Source organism: Apis florea, unplaced genomic scaffold (genome assembly GCF_048593485.1).
Source record: "Apis florea isolate Af1SG1 unplaced genomic scaffold, ASM4859348v1 contig_2272_pilon, whole genome shotgun sequence".
In the NCBI taxonomy this organism is placed as follows: Eukaryota; Metazoa; Arthropoda; class Insecta; order Hymenoptera; family Apidae; genus Apis; species Apis florea.
In genome coordinates, this window is record NW_028256549.1 from 8,112,535 (window position 1) to 8,135,055 (window position 22,521).

A 22,521-nucleotide genomic window follows, 5' to 3' on the forward strand; every position below is an offset into this window, starting at 1 on the left:
TTAAATAAATTTGATATTAATTAATTTATTTTAAAATTTAATTAATTAATTTTAAAATTCAAAATTAAATAAAAAAACATTTAATTGTTAGTCAATTTAATAACTATTATCACCAATAGTCTGTAACAATAAATCTGATTAAAATGAATTTACATTGTTTCTTTGTTGAAGAAATATTTTTGTTAATAATTTTTTAATGAACAACGATTTTTAAATAAAATCTTCATTATTTAAACTAATGACCTTGGCAATATTAAAAACAAAAAAAAAAAATTATCAAAATCGAAAGATAGTATTTTTTTTTATAAACAATTATCGAATTTGATTCAAATTTATTTGATTTGATTCAGATTTGATTAAGCCTTTATTGAACTTGATCCCATCACTAGCTCCGGCCAATATTTCCGAAAACGTGTTAGCCCCGCTTGTGTATATCGATTTTGACGGAATTCGCGCGGACATCCCCCCAAAATCGCGGGAATTGTTGCAGCGCGCTTTTATATTTACGAGCCACAGCTGTCCGATCGCGTCTACAATTTACTACGGCCACGTCCCGCACACCTGCGTTTTTTAAATTATCTAACGACGGTCTGGCTTCCTATTACCGTGTATGACAAGAGCTATTCAATTGTGTTCGACGCGATGTGTCTGGAAATTATCCGATCGTACGAATCGTTAAGTGTCTAATGTTATTGAAAGAATCGAATTGGGAAAGTCTGTTTTTGTGCTTTTGACAGCTCTAATCGCTATTTAATGGTTTGATCGTTGATTGGTAAGATTGAACCGATCAATCATTTTCTGTCAAAGCCAATAGTTGAAAATGGGAAATATAGCAAACAATTCTTGATACATGGAGATTTATCATTGTATAATATAAATATTGAATTGAAAGGTTAATATTAAAAGACAAAAAGAGATATAGAAGTGTGAGGAAATTTTCATTATTGAAATGGATGGATTTTGGATTATATCTTTTGGATTTAATGTTTTGAGTTTTATTTTGGTTTTTAAATTTTGAATTCTGAATTTAAGATATTGAATGTTTTGCATTCTAGGTTTCTAGATTTCAAGTAGATATTCTGGATTCTAGATTTTCTGTTTTTGAATTTTGGTTTTGAATTCTAGTTATCGATTTTGAATTTTTTCGAAATTAAATTTCGAATTTTGAGTTCTGAAAATTAGGTTTTAAATTATTAATTTTTTAATAATAGTTTTTTAAGTTTTGAATTTTGGATTCTAGATTTTGAATATATTTTAAATTTTAAAATTTGCATTTTGAGTTTTAAATTTTAAATGTTGAGCACACTAAAAATCTCTCTCATTTTTTTTATAGTTATTTATATACCATAAATAAAATATCAGATATTAAACAATGAAAAATAAAATGTAATCTAAATTTTTGATATTTTTTAAATTATTTATAGAATTTGCGTCTCATTTTTATATCGACTCTAGAATATATATTATAACGAAGTTAATTAATTTTTAACAAATAATAACTTTGTATTATCTCTAATTTTTTAAAATGAAGAAAAAAAATCAAAGTTTGTTTCAAATGAATATTATATTAATAAAATTTGTCTCTCAATTTTTAAAAGTACGCTTATTTATATGCTTTCTTTGTTTTATGATTGCAGATGAAGTAGATGTAATCGGTTACACGAGCAATCAATCGGACACCGATGATCACAGCAGCGTGCAAAGCAGCAGCGACAGTGGCGTCACAATGTCCACCTCCAGGCTGACCCTTTCCGAAATGATGGACAATCTTTAGGTATATACAATATATGATATATCATTTATTTTTTATTTATTTGGAATTTTTAAATATCTTGATTGCATGCTTTAAAATATCATCTCTAAAATGTCATTCAATTTTGAAAATTTCTTGTAGCAAAATTTATTGTAATTTTATTGTGAGAAAACTATTAATAATTTTCTATATTTTTACTATTTTATCGTTATAAGTTTGAGTAATTTATATAAAATTAAATAATATTTCTTATATGTTTCAATTAAATTATGAAGCAGGAAGTTAAGTGTTAAAGAAATAAACAAATTTTTATCTAACTGATACTAATTAATTTTTCTTTAACAAAAAAAATTATCTGTTTAAATCAATGATTCCCAATGAATCTATGTGTCAGAATCACAAAAAGATTGCTACAATTATATTTATTTATATAAATAATTTTATAAAAATTTTCAGTATTTATATATTTTAATATAGTTATATAAAAATACAAAAAATAAAAGTAATTTTATTTTACGACAAATAAAAATATTAAACAGCCATCATGATAATACATTATATATTACTACATTATGTATTTTATATTTCTTACGATATTTTTTTAATATTCTCATGTGCAATGTATACCTTTAAAAATAAAATTATATTAATTTTATTATATCAAAAATTCATATTATGAGAAGATTTATTTATTTGATTGTTACAAAAGAAAATCATGTCTCGAAAAACATTGGGAAACCTTGATTTCGATATAAAGAATTCATAATGCTAAAAAACGCTAAAAAAAAATCGGAATATCTCTTGCAAAAGAAAAAAGAAAAAAAAAAACAAAATAGCATGAAACCAACGAGTATGTTAATCTTCCACTCGCGTTCAAAAATAATTAAAATCGGCATTAAACTACTTTAAAAAACTACTTTACCAACATTTCGTCGCTCACATACTAAATACCTCAATCCATATTTCTTAAATATTCCACTCCGTGCAAAAAAAAAACCTTGCACCGGTTTTTAAAACTATGTATTGGCCCGCATTCAGAACACGCTGTCAAGGGTTTAAATGCCCTTTCAACTCGTGTTTTTAGCACCAATTATATTCAGAATGCGGCTGGTAACAATGTGCCGGTAGCCAAATCGTTCCTCCTTTTTTTTTCTTTCTCTTTCTTTCTTTCCTCTTCTCTTTTCTTCTCTCTCTCTCTTTCTCTCTTTCTTTCTTTCTCACTTTTGTAGGCCAACGTATCAAAGTCACGTTCTAAATTTAATAGCGTTAAAAGCTCGAGTTGAAAGAGCATCCTTAACAACACCTTCTGAATACGAGCCATTTTGCAAACGCGTATACAACGTGGATCGTAAATGTTCGAAAACTCTATTTTTACATTCTATTTTTCTCTGTTGATGGAAACGTTCGGATAATAATCGTGAATCATTGATATACGATGCGCTTTTTATGGATCTCGAAATGATTGTGCTTCTATACGGATTACTTTACATTCGACGTTTTTACCGATTTTATTGGGTTGTTCAAAAAGTTCTTTTCGTTTTATTATGTAAATCTATATCTTTACAGAAGTTTTGAAATGGATCATTAATATATATCAATGATTTATACAATTTTATTAATTTATTTTTAATTTAAGTTAAAGTTCTATTTCCTAATTTATTTTATTTTATTTTATTCTTTTTTTAAATACTTTTGACTTGTTTGCAAAATACTCGAGGTAGTTTTTAATATCATTTAAAAAAACCAATTTTTATGAAAAATCATTTGATTATTATATTTGTAAAAATATTTATGAGTCTATAAATTTGTAATACTTTGAATTATATTTTAAATTAATATTTTAATTACAGATAAATTTTGTAAAAGTTTACATTTAAAACACTCACACTATTGGAAAGTTAAAAAAAAACTAAATATTCCAATATCGATTTTATTTCATGGAATATTATCTTATAATAATTTCAATTATTATAAATATTTAATCTTAATATGTAATAATTTGATTACTTCATGTTTCTTTTTCTAGTTTTTAAAAAATTACATAATTATTTGGTAATTGGATCATCTATTCTAGTAAATGAAAGATTTTTTGATTTCTTTTTCAATTTTTTGAAGAAATTTGAATTGAAATGTAATTTCTTTTTTGACCGTGTTGAATTAATGTGTATATGATTTTCTTAATATTTTTGTAGCAAATATTTCTTTCCCTTTTTCAAAATTAAAACTATTCAAGAAAAGGTATCTTAAAACAATGAGTAACGTATTATTTGTGTAGTAATGTGTGAAAGAATATGAATTATAAAGTTTCTTTTTTAAAATTTATTTGAAAATTTCCATTAAGAATTGCAATGCTGTAATATTTAAGCATAACTATTATAAATCTATAATGAATTAGAAATATTATTATAGTAATATTAATCGAATTTTAATAAAATTAAAAATTTATTTAAAAATTTTATGTTTTTCTTATTTCAAATTAAAAGAAAATTATTATAAATAATATATAAACTTATAAAATTATTTAAAAGTATTTATAAAATTATATTTTTTTATATTTTTTTATATATTTTTATTGTATATTTAATTATAGCAACAATATCTTATTATCGAATATTAATTACACAATCCTTGAAAAAAGAATATTTTAATACACATAAAAGATAAGAAAGAAAAAGTATAACACACGCGATAAAAATAAAAAGGAAGATAATCAAAAGCAGGCGGAAAATTAACTGCTCCGAATAAAAGAAAAGTGGTGGGCATAACGCCTTTTTCCCATGGTAGTACGTTCATAATCATCATGATCATATCTTATGATAAAGAACCAGGTAAAAGAGCGAGAGAAATAATGTATAATATTGAAGGCAACATGTCGAGCAGTGTAAAAATAAAAACAATATATTACATAGTGCCATAAAAAAATATCATGTTTTTCCACAGAACAAATTATGCTTTCTCGCGATATGGAAAAAAAAAGATATATATTAAAAAAAAAAAAAAGCATCGAATTTATTGCAGATAAAATTTATAACTTAACCTTTCCAACATTACGTATAATTACATACAACACTTTAATTAGTTATTAATAGTTATTAATAGATTGTGGATTTTTATATGAATATATTTATGTAAAATATATGTAAAAATAAATTTTCTGTAATAAAGAATCATTTATATAAAACATGCGAATATAATATATAAATATAATATATATTATATATTATATTTTTAACATCAAAAATCATTTTTCATGTATTGTATATGAATGACATTTCAGTAAGAAAATTTATTTTATAGATTTGACATTTATAATATGTCATTCAATGTATAATATTTTATTTTTACATAAAATGTTCGTAAATATTGAGTAAAGTATTATAAATGTCAAACATATAATAAACAGATTTTTTACAATGAAAAATTCCAGTTAATTTAACATGTAAATACTATACTATTCATAAAAGAAATACGAATATAATAATTGAAAAAATAATATACGATATGAAATAAAATACTTATATACTAAAATAATATACTTAAATAAAATAAATATACATACATATTCTAAATATAAATACATAATATAGATATATATTCTAAATATTTTTTGTGATGTTTTTTCAAAATTTATTTTTTCATATAAACAATATCAACTAAATATAATAGAAAATTTGAAGAAAATTATTGTTATATATTATATAAATTTTACAAATAAGAATATCAAAAATTATTAAATTTATTTAATACGATCAAAAATAATAATTTGTAAAATAATAAAATCGATAATAAAATGTCATATTTGAACTTTTACTTCATTAAAATGATCATCTTTATTTTTGATTTTTAACATTCTGTATACATAAATTTTCCTTTGCAATTTTAAAATAATTAACATTATTATAAACAGTTAATTTCATAATATTTACAAAAGATTCTTTATTGCAAAAATATTATTTTTAATAATTTCTTTTAAACTATAATATATATAATATATATAAACTTTTGAATATATATTATATAAATATATTTGATATACAATTTGATATATAATATCACATACATATCACATATATATATATTCCACATATTAATTGAATATTTGAATGTATTTTTAATCATATAATAATCCGCAATCTAATTATTAATATAACTATTGAATGTACATCTTTTCAGTGAAAAAAGTCATTATGATATATAAATTATTAATAATTTATTAATAATATTAATAATTAATCAAAATTATATAAATTTTTTTACAAAATTATGGCAAATAAATATTTATTATTAATTAATAAAAGTAAAACTTTTCTTTTATTCATAAAAAAATTTAATTTTAAAAATCTTGAATGAAATTAGAAATTTCGTTATCCTCTTTGTTATTTATATATTATCAAAATCTTTGAGATTTAAGAAAAAAATAATATATTTTTATTAAATTTTGGATTGTTAAGAAAAAAAATTATAAAAAAGGAAAAAATGATAAAATAAATGCGAAAACTCTAAAATAAAAGATTTCTATGAAATGGATTGCATACTTTTTGTTTCCAAACTTCTTTATTTTTTCTGATTACTTGCTATTCGAAATGAAATTTGAAAACTTATTTTCTTAGATACTATTCAACGTGATACAATATTATCTTTTTTCTCTTGATTTTTTCTTAATGTTCTTTTAATATTAAGAAATTTTTTAAATTTGGAAAAATTATATTAGAAAGAATATTTAAAAAATCATTATAGTTACATGAAAAAATTAAAAATTTTCAATAGTTTGTTTAAATTATGTAATTTTTATTATATATTATTCGATACCGAAACTATGAAAAAGTGAATCAATTTTTATGATCGAATAAAATATTAGAAATTTTACTTTTCAAAATTTTTAATAAGTGTATAAGTGTAATTGTACAAGTATTTATAAAAAAAAAAAATATTTCATTTTAATTATATTAAAATTCCATTTTTATTCAAACTTCAAATAAATAATAATTTCCCAAAGATAGAAAACAAACTTTCTATAAAATTTCGTCTATAAAACATTAAAAATCTTATTTGTCAAAACAGGAACGAGAGTAAAACTTAAAAATTCAAAGGAGATTCAAAACCCATGTTCAATCTTTCTCACTAGTTTGACATGTAACGTCAGAGTTCAGAATTTTTAGAAAAACTTTGACGGTGCTTACAAAAGCTCTCGAAAGCTTGATTAAAAAATACAGTTCCGTGAAAATATCTCTGAACGACACATTCTCTATATTCGACAAATATTTCAAGATAACGAGTTCCAAAAAATTCTTCAATATCGTCATTCTTATATAGAAATGAGATCAAATTAAATATATATATATATATGAATTTTCAAGTTTTTTGAACATTACTCAAAAACAATATTTCAATGATTACACTATATTATTATGCTATAGTTTAAATCTATACAATTTTATAATAACTTTACAAATTGTTATCGAACAAATATGATGGAATAAATACTTGAAAATTTCGAAAAGATATACTCAATACGCTAATTACATAATAAATAAAATAAAAAGAAAAGATTTCAAAAGTAAAAGTGTTACTTCACTTCAATATATTATAAACTATATATAAAAATATAATTTAAAGTATTCTTTAAATTATAGAATTTTTGCAAATAAAACAATAATACGAATAAAATTTAAATAACGAACCGCATAAGTTCAAATGTATTTGAATATTATTTTCATTTTCCAAAATATTCATAAATCAAATTCAATCAAAGTTCGAATCTATCAGTTCAAAATGCAAAAGATAAAAATTAAAAAAATCCTCGATCCATACTTAAGAACAATTCCTTTTCATATTCCAATGTCATCATTTCCTCGTCTCAAATGCTGGGACGCGAAACCATTTACCAAAAACCCGTAAGAATGTAAATCTCTCGCTTTTCTCGCTAAAATGAAAAAAATCAGCGCGAATAAAAAAGAGAGAAGCGTGGCGAAAAAGCAACACACGGATCTTCGACAAACAAATTCTCACGTCCGTACCTTTGGGCTATTTGCAGACAAAGAGGTGGCGCGGTGGCGGCGGAAGAGGAACGTGGAGGGGGAGCATTTGAAGGCGAGGGGGAGGAGGAAGCGGCGGGGAAAGATTGGGATGCTGGACGAGAGGGACGCACGAGGGGCGAGGAAGAGGCAGCGGGGAGAGCAATCCGAGGTATCAGCTACGAGCGTACGTGCACGCACCACCCCCTTGGTCCACCTCGCGAAGGGACGCGCGGGACGCGCGCCGCGACGCTCTTCGCCAAGGATGAGACGTTGTTGAAGAGGCGTGTACGCGCGTACATCCGTGGCTAACTTGGATGGTGTTTGAAGAAGAGGGGGATGGATGAAGTAGCGAGGGGAACGACGACTTCGAACAACCGGCCGAAGGCAGCGACGAACAGGAGGAACAGTGTGAAAAAAATCTGACGTCGCGAAAACTTGTGGGCGGGGTGCTTGATTGACTCTGAACTCGAAACCACCTTTGCAACACTTTGTAACAGAGGAGGGGAGGGGCGAGTTCCTCTCGTGGCGACGAGAATTGCGAGGAGGGAGCGCGGGGGACGAGCTACAAGCATCGCGTGTAAATTGTCAATCCGAATATTGTACATATTTTTAAGGGAGACTAAATTTATCGAGTGGAGAGAAATCGGGGGGCTTAAATAAAAGAGGGAGGGAGGGAAGGGAGGGATAAATGCGAGAAGCGAATTCCCAGCGTTTCTTCCTCGATGGGGAGTGGGGGGAGGAGGGGGGGGGGGAGTATCGGTCGGTTCGCGTCGATTTTCCCCGAAGAAGAGAAGATCGGAGAATCGAGGAGCCACGATTGGAGGAAAGACGATCGATCGAACCGCTCGGGATCCGATGGTGGCCTCATCTTTCTCCTCCGATCGATTGGCTCCCGATCGAAATTTCGCGGAGAGGAACAATCCTTGAGAAACAAAGGATCTCGAATGCGCTGATCCGCGTATCCAGCCTCGTTGCCGCTTCCACCACTTCTACCCGAGACCTTTTGTCGATTCTTCTTTTTCACAACGATGATCGACCCTCGTTTCGTGTCTTTCTCGTCGATTCGAGATATGCGAGATTCAAACCGTCGTTGTCACGGGAACGAGGACGCGTTCGAATAAACGGGAGGCGAGCGTGAACCAAGCGCGAAACTGTGAGAGAGAGAGAGAGAGAGAGAGAGAGAGAGAGAGAGAGAGAGAGAGAGAGAGAGAGAGAGAGAATATTCGCCGCTCTATCTTTTCGAGGATCTGTATTATTATTATCGCCGCCGATGTCCGCTTCGATGATCGCGGGCAAATCGTCGATTTGATTTCTCGGGGTTTTGTTATGTGTATTTCGCTTTCGACGATGGCACGCAAGGAAGGTGTCCGCCTCTTTGTTTCGAACCGTCGTGAGATAATTCGATGGGACTACCTTGCTCTTTTCGAGTGCGAAAAAGAAAGAGAGAGAGAGAGAGAGAGAGAGAGAGAGAGAGAGAGAGAGAGAGAAGTTTGTTTAAGGAATGAACACGCGTAGGGGAGCAATGTTTTCACGATTGTTTCACGACAATCTGCCGTCCTTCGATGATCCATCGAGGGGTGGGGAGGGAGGGAGGGAAGGGGGGGGAGAGAGGGTTCGTTATTGCGAAACGCCTTCGGTGCACACCTCTGAGGAAGAAGAATCTTCGTTTCCGCCACAGTTGTACAGGTGATCCGTGATCGCGAATACGAGGAAAGAAGAAAAAAGGAAAAAAGAAAAAAAAGAAAAAAAAAACGGAGAAGAAATAAATCGAGAAATGGAAAGGGAGAAAGAGGAGGGGGTGTTTGTAAATTGTGCGAAAAACGAGAAGAGAGGAAAAGAGAAAGGTGGAGGAACAACGAGTGGAAAATAAAGGAAATGAAAATGGTGTGAGAAGACCATCTACGGGATTATTATCGTTAATTCCACCTTTCGACACAGATACAAGCGTATATATATATATATATATATATACTCACAAAAGAGAATGGAAGGGATGGGGAAATGCATAGAGAGGGAGAAAAAAACTGTATAGAAGGAAAGGGAACCGGAAACGAAAAAAAAGCGTACACACTTCTAAAGTAAGGACATGCATATGCATTACATATACACACGACATACACACACACGCGAGCACATACACACGCGCATATACGGAGAATTCTCACGAGTAAAAAAGCAAAAAAAAAAAAAAAAAAAAAAAAAAGGAATTAAAAATAAACCAAAAAAAAACAAAACAAAAAAAAAACAAAAAATGGAGTAAAAAAACAAAGAAACACGTATACGTGAAAAGTCGTAACGTAAAAATTCTTGTATTAATTAAGGGGAAAAAAAAAGAAAAAAAAAAAAAAGTAAGTCGCCTTGATGCTGGAGGCGGTTGTTCGTGTAATCTTTATTACGTGATAAGTAAACGTTCAAACATCGTTGGACAACAACAACAACAACAACAACAACAACACACGCATTCAAAGAGTACAAATTCCTGTAAGTCCCTCGTTGGTTGTTCGAGGCTTGAACCGGCACCACCTGTTGTTGTTGCGCGATCACGATATTTCCATTGAGAAAACCAGGAGAATCGGCGTTTCTTAGGGGGTCAGGGAAGAGTGGGAAGGCACAGGACGAAACCGAAAATAAGGGAGGAGGAGGAACAATGTTTCTAGCGTGCGCGAGAAAAATGATGGAGAAGGCGAGAGCTAATTGGAAAGAACGTTGTAAAGTGGAGAGAAAGTGTTTGGATGAAAATAAGGTCGTACAAGGGTCCAAAGAGATCCGGAATAAGGGATCGATCGATAGTGGCGACTGTCGCGTAGAACGAACACCTCTTCGAAGGAGAGACCACCTCGAAGTTTTCACTTTGCGGCTCGAGTGATTAAACTTCGTTGGTTAAAAAAATAAAAGGAGGCGTCGAATCCAAGATACGATTAGGCCAATGGGACGTGTCTCGTTTGGCGCAAAATTCTAAATCTCGAGAAACTCGAGTTTTCTCAATGGCCTGGCAAAGAAACTGGATCATTAATCGTTCGGTTTCGAAAAATTGCGAGTGAAAAAGAATCTTCTCGGTCTCCTTTCGATAGGTCTTTTTCGGATCTCGCGACAGAAATCGATGCGCAGAGATTGATCCCTTAACCGGATCGAAACAACGAGGCAGCGAGTTGTTCGAGAGTCGAGTTTTCTGGCTAGGTTTACGCAGACCAGATAGACTGATTACCAAACGTAACGAGTGATCTCTGATTTAAAAACAAACGAAGAATAAAAAGAAAAAAAAAAAATGAAAAAAATAAACGAAAAAAAGCAAAACGCAAAACGGTTTTAAAAACGGCGTTAGTTTTTAAGTAAAGAAAATAAAAACGAGGAAAAAAAAAATAATAATAATATGCGGTAAATAACCTTTCGCGGGATAGGATCTCGGGACAGGGTAAGACGAACCGAATCTGGAGGACGCGGTTTCACGGGGTGATTGCGATTGGATTTCACCTGCGAAACGAACAATTGGATGATACTTCGATGAAAGTGATGTAGCTGTAAGAGAACGAAATTTGAGAACTGGAAGACGAAGATTCGTGCCGATTAAATGTCGATGTTGTTGGATCAAATGACAGTCAATATGACGGATAGAGTGGTGTCGCTTCGAGGAGCTGTCCTATGATGCAAAGAAACGAATGAATTTAAGAAGTGAAAGAGAGGAGGGCGAAGTCTCGAATCCCATCAGGAAAGCGACCAAGCCGAATGAAATATTTTCAAGGCAAGCCGCGACTTTTTAATATTAAATGATACTATACTCCCGTATAGTCGTTGTTGTATCAACAATCGACCTTATTCTATAGCTGAGACGCAATCATATTGGTTGTTGCAGAAGATTTATCCGCGGCCACGCGCTCGCGTGCGCGTGTATACACATCAAATATAAAACGGTGGGACTCGAGATTCGTTCGAACGATTGAAGAAAAATATTCTGGTGATCGACAATTCAAGATGAATCTGGAAAGTTCTTCGAAGATGGCTTCTTTTTTTTTTTTTTTTTTTTTTTAGGAAGTAAATTCCTCTTCGTTGGCATTTTAGTTTTGTAACGAAAAATGAAGCTTTTCATTTATGTAGAGTTTTGGAAATTGTCAAATTTTCTAGACGTGTTCTAATCTCTTGAAAATTGCTTTGCTTCATCGATGATCGTGCTCGCGCGAATCGCGACATCGTTGGAGCAATCATGAAAAGACACATATCTAATCGATGGTTTGTGCATTTTTTTGCAATTTTAATTTTATTTTCATTCTGATAGGATAATACATTGGCTGTCATTTGTAAAGCTCATAAAAAAATTTTTTAAAAATCAGAAACGAAGAGAAGCGAAAGAAAACTGGGACTAAACGCCGTTAATTTTCGACAGGGAACGATTAGAGTATTCCTAGGAAATCGCTAGGAAAGATGAATATACCATGAGAGCAAGAAAAAGGAGAAGAATAAAAAGGTTTGAAAGGGATAGAACGAGGGAACCACCAAGAACCACCACAAAGAGAAACATAAAAAGTGAAAAAAAAAATATATATATATATATAAAGAAAAGAAAAGAAAAAAAAAAAACTTAAAAATAAGGTGAATTACACAAAACGTCTACATAAAGTAACGTTAACCCTCTCACCGATCTTTTCCAAATCGGATCTCTCTTTTGAGAGTGAATAATAAATAAAAACAAACGTAATTAACATTATACAAGTAAGAAATGATTATTTTTATTAAGTGATTAACGATGAATGTCTCTTGAACGTGTAGATGAACGCACCTTCGTGAAATTTGTAATTCCTTTTTTTCTTCTTTTTTTTTTTTTTTTTATTTCAATTCTTCCCTTTTTCATTCTCTTTTTCCCCATTTTATTTCTCGCAAACGTATTGCATATTTTCACGAATTTTTGTTTTCGTTTCGCCATCTCCATCCAGTTGTTGTACGTTTCGCGTGTTCGTAAAATATCTTTTACGAAAAAAAAAAAAAAAAAAAAGCCACACACCACACAAGAAAAAACGAAAAAAAAAAAAAGAAAAAAAATAATTAATAAAGAAAAAAAACGATGAATCTTATCGTTTTTTTGGGTTCGTAGTACCTTGTAGCGAGATAAAGATGTATGTATTCTATATATTAAACAGGGACATACTCGCCCGATGTATTACGATTTAATTTTCAATGTCGATGAAAATCAGGGGAAAAAAAAAAAGAAGAAACGTAAATCGATACAAATAAATTTTTTGATAATTAAACATGGCGCTCGCGATGATCTTTCAATCGTTCACCTTTTAACATTAATACGTTTCTAATTCTTAATCTTAAATTTTGCAAAAATTTAAATTTATTCCATTTCCCTTTATCCAAATCGCGTCGAACGCCTCGCTATCGAATTAAATGAAAATGGAAAATTCGTTCGAACCAAACCAACGATCACACGAGATTACGTTTCAGAGATATATCGGGCCAGTCTGTTCCCACGAAAATGTGATATTAAAATTAACACAAGAAAGGGGAAAATATGGGAAGCAGAGAAACGGGGGAGGATAATAACGAACATATATAGAAAAAAAAAAAAAAAAAAGAGATAGGAATTCCGGAGGAGAGATTGAAGATTTTATAGTTAGGGATTGGAACGTGGATGCGGGGGAGGAGGGGGCGAGAGGGGAGGGGGGGGAGGGGTCGCAAGGAGAAAGATCGATGCACGAGCATAGTGAGGAAGAAAGCAAGCACATGTGTACGTGAAAAAAAATGATGGAAAGAGATATGAAGAGGAGGTCAGAGTTATGGGGGAAGGAGGAGGGGAGGGGGGTGGGAGAAAAGGGGGTATACCGTATAGCGTAATTAGCGTGGATGGTTTATCGCGTGGATGACGGTTTGGGCACAGACACACAACAGCAGCAATATGAATTGATGCAGTATTGAGCTGATGAAAACGAATGAATAAAAAAATGATGAAGAAGAAGAAGAAGAAAAAAAAAAGAAGAATAATAATAAAACTTGTTACTCCAGCCGCTAGAAATATATGTAAGATGTATCATTGAAACGACGGTATACAAAAAAAAAAAAAAAAAAAAACAGCTGCGATTCCATTCCGAGCTCAAGAGTTTTGTCGCGAATTTTATTCGATCACACGCCTCGGCCACTCGGTTTGAATTTCCCGCCAAATTTTGTGAAATTAAAAATCGTTCGTAGGAAAAAGAAATGGTGATCACAATGTTTTACACAATGTTTCAAAAGTGAACGAAACGATCGAACGAGTTATCGCCGAGGGATACACACACACACACACACACGCGCGCGCGCGCGCGCGCGCGATCTTTTCCCCCTCCCCCCCTCCCTCCTCCTCTTACCCATCCTCTCCCTCTCGCCCCTGAAAAAAATAAAAAAAAAAAAAAGAAAGAAAAAAAGAAGAAGCGAATTGATCGCGAAACGCTTGAGCTCACTGTAAGTGTCACGCGGCTCTCAATCTAACGTTTAAGGAATCTTTAAGTAATACTTGATCGAATAAACTAAAAATAAAAATAAAAAAAAGATGATAAGGATGAAAAAATACAAATATGAAATAATAATGAAAAAAAATGGGTGTTATTTTTAGATGTCTATTAGATTATCAGAACCAGAAAAACTAAAGGAATAAAAAAAATGCTTAAACATAAAAAAGGAATAAAAAAAAAAAGTGAAGAAAAACCTACTATTAATACTACTACTACACTACTACTACTACTACTACTACTACTATTACTACTACTACTACTACTACTACTACTACTACTACTACTACTACTACTACTACTACTACTACTACTACTACTGCTACTACTACTACTACTACTACTACTACTACTACTACTACTACTACTACTACTGCTGCTACTACTTCTACTACTATTACTACCGTACTTGTAATAAGAATTTAAAGAACATAGGAACTTAGTTGATGCGATTTCACAAATGATGCAACTTTTTGAGAAGAGAGTCCCTCTTTTTACGAATACCTGTGCAGGACGGTTATCGACCCGTCCAGAATCTCGTGGTTGTATATGCTTTCGATACATTCTTTTTTGACCAATATGCACAAAAGAGAATAGAAATGAAATAAAAGAAAAAGAAGAAGACGAAAATAGAAGAAGAAATACGAAAAAATTTAAAAAAAAAAATTAAAAAAATTAAAAAAAAAAAAAAAAAAGAAATGAAAGAAGGGAACACGAAACATAAATTTTCATAAAAAAAAAAATTATCACCGAGTGTGTTATAGTTAATCCTTTGTACGCTGGACGTATCGCGCAGTCCTGTGCAGGTGCAACTAAAATAATCGTGGGCGTGAAAGGGACGAAGACGACGAAGGGCGACGAACGTTTTTTTTCTTTTTTTTTTTTTCTTTTTTCTCCCTCCCAAAGAAAGAAAGCATTGTATCGTTGTCGTCTCCCTCCGTCGCGCTCAGGGACACCTTTTTCCTCGAGACATTTTGCCGCTTTCATTGTTTAGATGATTACTATTTAACGACAAAAAAAAGTAAAAAAATGAGAAAAATCTGAAGAAACGACGACTAGACTTGTCGCTGAATGAATGAATAATAATACGATGACAGGAGGAAGGGTAAACGAAAAAAAGGGTGATCGATACCTTTTTTTTTAAAAATAACCCAACACGTCGCCTTAACGTGCGCGTTATTGCGAGGTGGGCTTTTCTTTTTCACAGAGAGAAACATAAACAAACATACCAAAAAAAAAACCTAAAAGTAACGAAAGAAACAGATAATAAAAAACAACAAAAGACATTTCGAAAAAGAAGAAAAAAAAGGCGAATAATAGAAAGAGAGAGAGAGAAAGAGAGGGAGAGAGAGAGAGAGAGAGAGAGAGAGAGAGAGAGCGTGAGTGTCATCTCCTATTGTTCTCGATCAAAGAGAATTTCATCGTTAACCTGAATTGTAACTCGAGGATCGTCTATGCATATAAATCGCGTGACGTCGATTTTTTTCCTCAAGTCGAACGATCGAACCCTTCAGTCTGATCTACCTACTATCGGTTCCTTTCAGCTTTCGAGTTTTCGAGATCTTTTCCAATAAACGCGATCGTTATAAATCAAAGGCAAGACCTTTGGAGCCATCTTTGGAGATCAACCAAGAAGGAAACTCGTGTAACGAATACGAGTAACGAGAGATGAAACGATTCCAAGGATCCCGATACACTTTGGATCCATTTTCGTTCGGACTCGACTCGATGACAACAAACTGGCCACTCGGATAGCGAATGGAATTTCGAAGAAACTTCGAAGCTGACTAGAAACCGGTGGTCGAGAGCAGGCTGGCCGGAAACAGGGATAAAGGGTGGTGCGGTATAAACGGAGGCAGGGGAGATGGGGGTGGAGGGTGAAAGCGTGAAAGGTTCCACGGTTTGCCGACGTTGCAATCGCGCAATTGCCGCGTGGCGATACTCCTTCAGACGAAAAGTGCGGTCCTTTTCTCGGTCGTTGTTGAGCCACGTAAAGCTGCCACGGACAAAAAAACGTCTCCCTGGGCCAGGCAAGAAGGAGCGGAAGGGGGATCGGAAGGGAGACGACGAGAGCAGCGTAGCCTAGGCAAGGACGATCCTCGAGAGGAGTGAGCACAGGGATTTTAACCGACGGGACGGAGAGGGTTGGAGAAAACGGGGGATGACAGGTGCGCGGAAAGTGGAACGGAAGAGGATGTAGCCCACGCGAGAAATCGACGAGAATTTTCGCGGAAAGGTGGATCGAACGAAGGAGTGAGAGGGGTATGCGACGCGTGCGTACACGTGAGAAGGAAAGGGGGAAGGGTTGAGGGGAGAGCGCGAACACTGTTGATACCGAGGGAGTGAAAAAAAAAAAAAAAAAAAAAAAAAGGTCCTCGGGAAATGCCACATTCAGCTCTCTCGTCGCGACGAGCATTTAATCAACGGTAGAGGGGATGCTTAGTGGACTTAATCTTAGATAACTGAGGAGAGGAGAAAAAAAAAATGCGAGGGAAGAGGGGGAAACAGAATCGTAGTGAGTATCGAAATTTCTTTTTATAGTTTCGCGCAAAAACTGTGACGTTCGGTGTGAGAGAGGTAGGAAGAGGAGATGATGAAAATGAGACGAAGTTAGTCGAGTGGAGAATAGAGAATTGGGTGAGGATTAGAGAGCGCACGAGAGAAACATAATGTACGTTATGGCATGGAATATATTCACGGGGAGAGGGAGAGAGTATGATGGACGAGGAATATGTAAGAGGTTTTGCTTCGTATCGCGATGTTATATCTAAATATCGCAAAAAATTATGTGCAAAAAAGAATGAAATTAGAGAAGGAGAATATTAGGGGAACAGCAACAAAAAGAGGATAAATTGGAAGAGATAATAAATGGAGAAATTGTGTTGTGAAAGAAGAGATGGGGTGGTATAAGAAAAGAAAGAAAGAGAGAGCGAGAGAGTGAGAGAAAGAGAGAGAGAGAGAGAGAGAGAGAGAGAGAGAGAGAGAGATAGGAAGGATGCAAAAAGGAAGCTTAAAGAAAAAGCATGTTCTGTCAATTTGTCAATATTGTCATGATTCGATAATGGTCGATTGGTATGCCTACGATTGAATCTCCATTTACCGGGTGGATGTATGTTGATTCAGTACGATTCTTATAATTATTATCATTATTATTCTTAATTAATTAATTGATTATCATTATCGATTATCATTAACAGTGCGAAAGTAGGAGTAATAAACCACAAAACAGATGAAAAACAGGAAACAAATGATAAAGCAAAAATCACAAAAAAAAGAAAAAAAAGAAAGGCAACCACTTATATTATTGTACATATTTACTTGTAACTGCTATTCGTATTGTAGAGGTTTTGTTCTCTCAACAAATGATTTCCTCGATTCTGCAGGAACAAAAAAAAAATGAATAAAATAAAATTTGTGTATTATTAAGATCTTCGATCTTCTTTTTTTTTTTTTACCTTCCCGCATACTTACACAGTAACTGCAACAAATGTTTGCACATCATTGTATTATTGCATAATATTTACAAATTAATTATATTTTATACCTAATGTATAAAAATTTTATTTTAAAAAATGAAGAATATGTAAAATATGACAAGAAAATGCTTCTTGGAAAGTGAAAATGCGTAAATACTTTTTGTAAACACTAAATTCTAAATTAACATCATACATCCTAAATTAAAAATAAAACAAAGCAAGAGAGTCGTTTTAAGTATTTCGAGATGTAATTTAAATTTATCACTTTAAATTCAATACGAGGCACTTTTCTATTCAATACCGATCTATTTTTCTTTTTTTTATAACATCGAGTTTATCTCTTTCGAATTCAAGATGGCAATTCTATGAAATTGAAACCGTTCGTAGCAAAAATTGAATTCACATCGCATTACTTTTCTGGATACTTTTACACGAAGATAACTTATCTATCGGCACGAGGTCGATCTCGCGTTTTTTATTTGTTCCTCGAAACGAATCGCCCCTCCGCTACCTTCATTCCACCACTTCCATGCGCGAAAGATCAAACACGATACGCGCGTTCTGTCGCCATCTTGTGGATTTATAACCGTATCAGAGTATTGATTTCTTACTTGTGGGCAAAAATTACGGGCATCGTCGACTATTCTTTCCTGGAAATCGAGGCTTTTAATTTATTATAAGATCAAAATGCAACGCAGATACGATAACGCGCATGAATCTATATACATGTCGATATATTATTAGATTATCCGCGATCGTGATCTTTAATTTATATGTAATATATTCTTTTCGACGACGCGAGAACGTGTTAATTTTCCTGATACAATTTCACAATATTTTGTTGCTTTAATAATAGTTTGAAGGTAAAATTATATATCGTATATCGATAAATTATCTTTCTTAATAAATTCAAGAAAGTTGCTAGTGAAACAAAATACAAATGTACTTCTTTTTAAATACAAAATAAAAGCTTATAGACGAACAGAAAATAAATTTCTAAAATCTATTTTAGAAATTAATTATAAATAAATATTTTCATTTTTTTAAATCTAAGATATTGCAAATGAATTTATCATAAAAATATTAATTACATAAAGAAATACATATTTCAAATATATAAAATGTCAAAATGGATAATAATGGAAAAATTATTCTAATGAAAAAAATAAATCGAAAATATAGAATAAAATTTTTTCATTTAAAGCTTCATTTTCGACTAAATTAAATTTGAAAATTTTTCAAGTGATCAAATGAAATTGGCTAATTTCTGATTAGATATTAATAAAATTAATAAATTGATAGAAGATAATTTTACAAGTAAAAATTAAATTTGGCAATCGCCAATTATATGATTCTCTGACTGTATATGTTTAATCTCGATTTTCATACAAAAATAAAAACTTAAGCAATTATTACACATTTTTTATTCATTTTTATGTAGAGTAATTAGTAATCATTTATCAATAGTTTATTCATATTCTATCGTGAGTTAGCTACTTGTACTTAGCTACTTGAAAAATTTCAAATGAAAAAATTTTATCTTTTCTTTTTAATTCTTCAAAATCTTTTTCATGAAAAATTATCTCTTACCAATTTATAGTGCAAATAAGAGATATTCTACAGTATAACATATAAAAAATTCAATTTTCGCTTTTTAAAATAGAATTTAAAAAAAAAAAATAGAATGGAAAATAAAACACAATTAAAATATTTGTGCTAGTTTTTTATTATTTTTTTTTCTTTTAATATTATTTTCAGAATTTTTATTAAAATAACATTTTTTCATTTAATTTTTATTTTTTAATGTATTCAAAATATAATTTAATATTTTTTCTACTAAATATTTGTTTTTAAATAAAATAGTTTCAAATAACAATGAAAAAAAAATTTATGAAATCAGTTATTATCTATTTTAACATTTTTAAATTTAATATCAACTATTGTACCTTAATTGGTATTCTCTTGTCGAATTTTATCTTTTTTTTACACTATCTTATGTGTAAATATTGTATGTTTTGTGAATATTGTGTATTTTATCAGATTATTTGTTTATTATAAAAAATTTGTAAAAAGTCTTTTTTGCCGAAAGATTTTTTGTAAAAGTTATAGTAATATATAAAAACGAATAAAAAAAATATTTAATTTATTTCTAAATTAACTGTTTTTTTCTAAATCTATGTGTTTTATAAACATAATAATTTCACTTAATAGAAAATAAAAATGTCTTATTTTTAAAGTTTGCAAGACATTCCTGAAGATTTTTGATATCTTAATTTTTTTGATATCTTTGATATTTTATAGAAAAATCACACCGAGCATCACAAATTTGAAAAATTTTGGAAAAAATAAATTCAAAAAAAAATTACTTAAAATAAATGCCTTAGACTTTTAATCTATTAGAATAATTGAATTAATAATTAAAATTTATTGTAAAAATTAATTATTTTTGAATTGTTAGTATTATAATTTATCATGCGAAAAAATAAATCACAATAAGAATAAAATTGGGATACAATTTCGATAAAAATCCTCTAGTTTCAATACTTATCATATTTCATATTAAATCTGAAAATAAATATTATTTATTTATGATTTAAATATTAAGTAAAATATAATAGTATAATATAATATAATTAAATAACTTTTGAGAGATTATGCAAATCTTTCAATTTTCTTTTATTTATTTCAACTTAATTTATAATTTTATTTATATTATTTTAACTTAATTTAAGATTTATATAAAAAATAAGAAATTCTTTATGTAAAAATTTTTTTCTATTAAATATTAAAATCTTTTAAAATCTATATTTGTGTAATATCTAATAATTTCAGATACATGAAAATATTTTTCAAATTTTTATTAAAATTTAACTTTATTTATAATTTTTCCAAATTAAACATTTTATTTATTTATCATATTAGTTATATCATATTTTCTTCGAATTTTTAACTAATACAAATGTTATATGAAAATAATAATTGCAAGAAATATTTTAGAAAAATTGTGCTGAATAATACTTGTTAAAAACAGAATTTTATTTAAAATTGGTAAAAATATTTTAAATCAAATGCATTAGTAAAATGATTCGAATTATTTAAATTCTATTATATTCGAAATAATGATCACAAATTGGTATAATAATTTCAAGTTATGTAAGTATTCCAACTCAAATAATTTAGATAATTTGACTAATTTGAACAAGGTTTTAGCGAGAAATATTTTTAAAGACAATAATACTCATTAAGATAAGAATAAAATGCAAAGTCAAAGAATCATGTCTCATATTACAAAACATTTTCGCTTTTAATTTCCTGATTATAAAATTTTAAGATTACAATACATATATAACATATATAGCATATCAATATAATTGATAAGATAAAACAAAAATGAAATGAAATTTATTATCAAAAAATTATATAATAATCTCTTTTATTATAAAATAATATAATAAAAAATATATAATAATTTTTAAATACACATATATTCTATATACTTTTCTATATACTATTTTTAAAAAATATTGAAAATCTTTATTTTTCATATGAAATCTTTTATAATTTATAATTTAGAAATATTATTTCTGAATTTACATTTAATATTCCTAAAAAATTTTGTTTTAATTCATATCTTTTTTATGTTTAATTTTTAATTAAATATTTAATACCAAACAATAACTATAACGATAAATTTACAAAAAAGAAACAACAAGTACTCATTAAGAACAAATAAAATAAATATGAATTATTTATGTATCAATAATTATAATATTCCAGCAATTTAAGTATTTAGTATTTGCATGTAATACGATTCTCAAATAAACCAAGTTTTTGTTTTACATTATATTTCATAAAAATTGAAAATGTATTTTTTTCTATCATTCTTATTAAACCAAATCTCTATACTAAAACAAAAAAATTAAAATTGTATAATTATTTTTCAATAAAGAAAAAAATTTATGCTCAATTTTTCAGATTTAATATGTAAAAAAGTAATTTTGTAATATCATAAAGATTTTCGAATTTTAATTTTTAATTTAACTTTAATTTCTTTCTTTTAAGAACATATTTTTAAAATATTTTTAATATTTTTATTTTCATGTTATTTATTATCTATTATATCTACAATATTATTATTTATCTATTATTTTATATTATATTATAATTGTTTTTAAATTTCATACAAATGTTTTAAAATGAATAAGCAAACTGACATGTTTACAATGGGCAAATTAAATGCATTATCATTCAAAAATTTGGAAATACTAAGAAATTTCTAATATATATATAATTTATTTATTACAATTAAAATTTGCTAAATAATAAGATGTATCTATAAAATATATACAACAAAATAAAAAAAAACGATAAAAAAGATGATGAAAAGATTAAAAAGATAAATTAAAATCAAACTTTTAATTCATCAAAATGGCCAGTTATTTTTATAGTATCTTTAAATAAATTTTAAATATTTTTTTTCTCAATATTAATAATCATTTATTGTAAATAGTTACTTTTGTAATTATTTGTAAGAAATTTTTTAGTTTATATAAAAATATAATTTCTAAATTTTTGAATTTAAACATATATATTTATAAATTTCCTTTAATCTACTCCAAATTTAATTTGAATTTCTTCATTCATTCAAAATTATTTTTAACATAATAATTAAATTATTATAAATTAATGAAGATAAATGTACATAAGCAATAAAAATAAGGATTTTTAAATGTTTTGCGGCACATCAAATTCATATTTTAATAATTCAAATTTATAAAATCATTAAAACAATATTA

General features: G+C 29.5%; 1 protein-coding gene across 4 annotated transcripts in view; it reads left to right on the forward strand.

The window, feature by feature from the left end:
* Positions 1–7,917, forward strand: part of Mxd (MAX dimerization protein) — a 329,867-nt gene extending 321,950 nt beyond the window's left edge. For all 4 annotated transcript variants that reach the window (XM_086902833.1, XM_086902832.1, XM_086902834.1 and 1 more), the window contains exons 7-8: positions 1,638–1,774; positions 7,788–7,917. In XM_086902833.1, coding sequence (XP_086758959.1) covers positions 1,638–1,774 — 137 coding nt within the window. In that variant the 3' untranslated portion in view covers positions 7,788–7,917. The remainder of the gene's footprint in view (positions 1–1,637; positions 1,775–7,787) is intronic.
* The last annotated feature ends 14,604 nt before the right edge of the window (positions 7,918–22,521 follow it).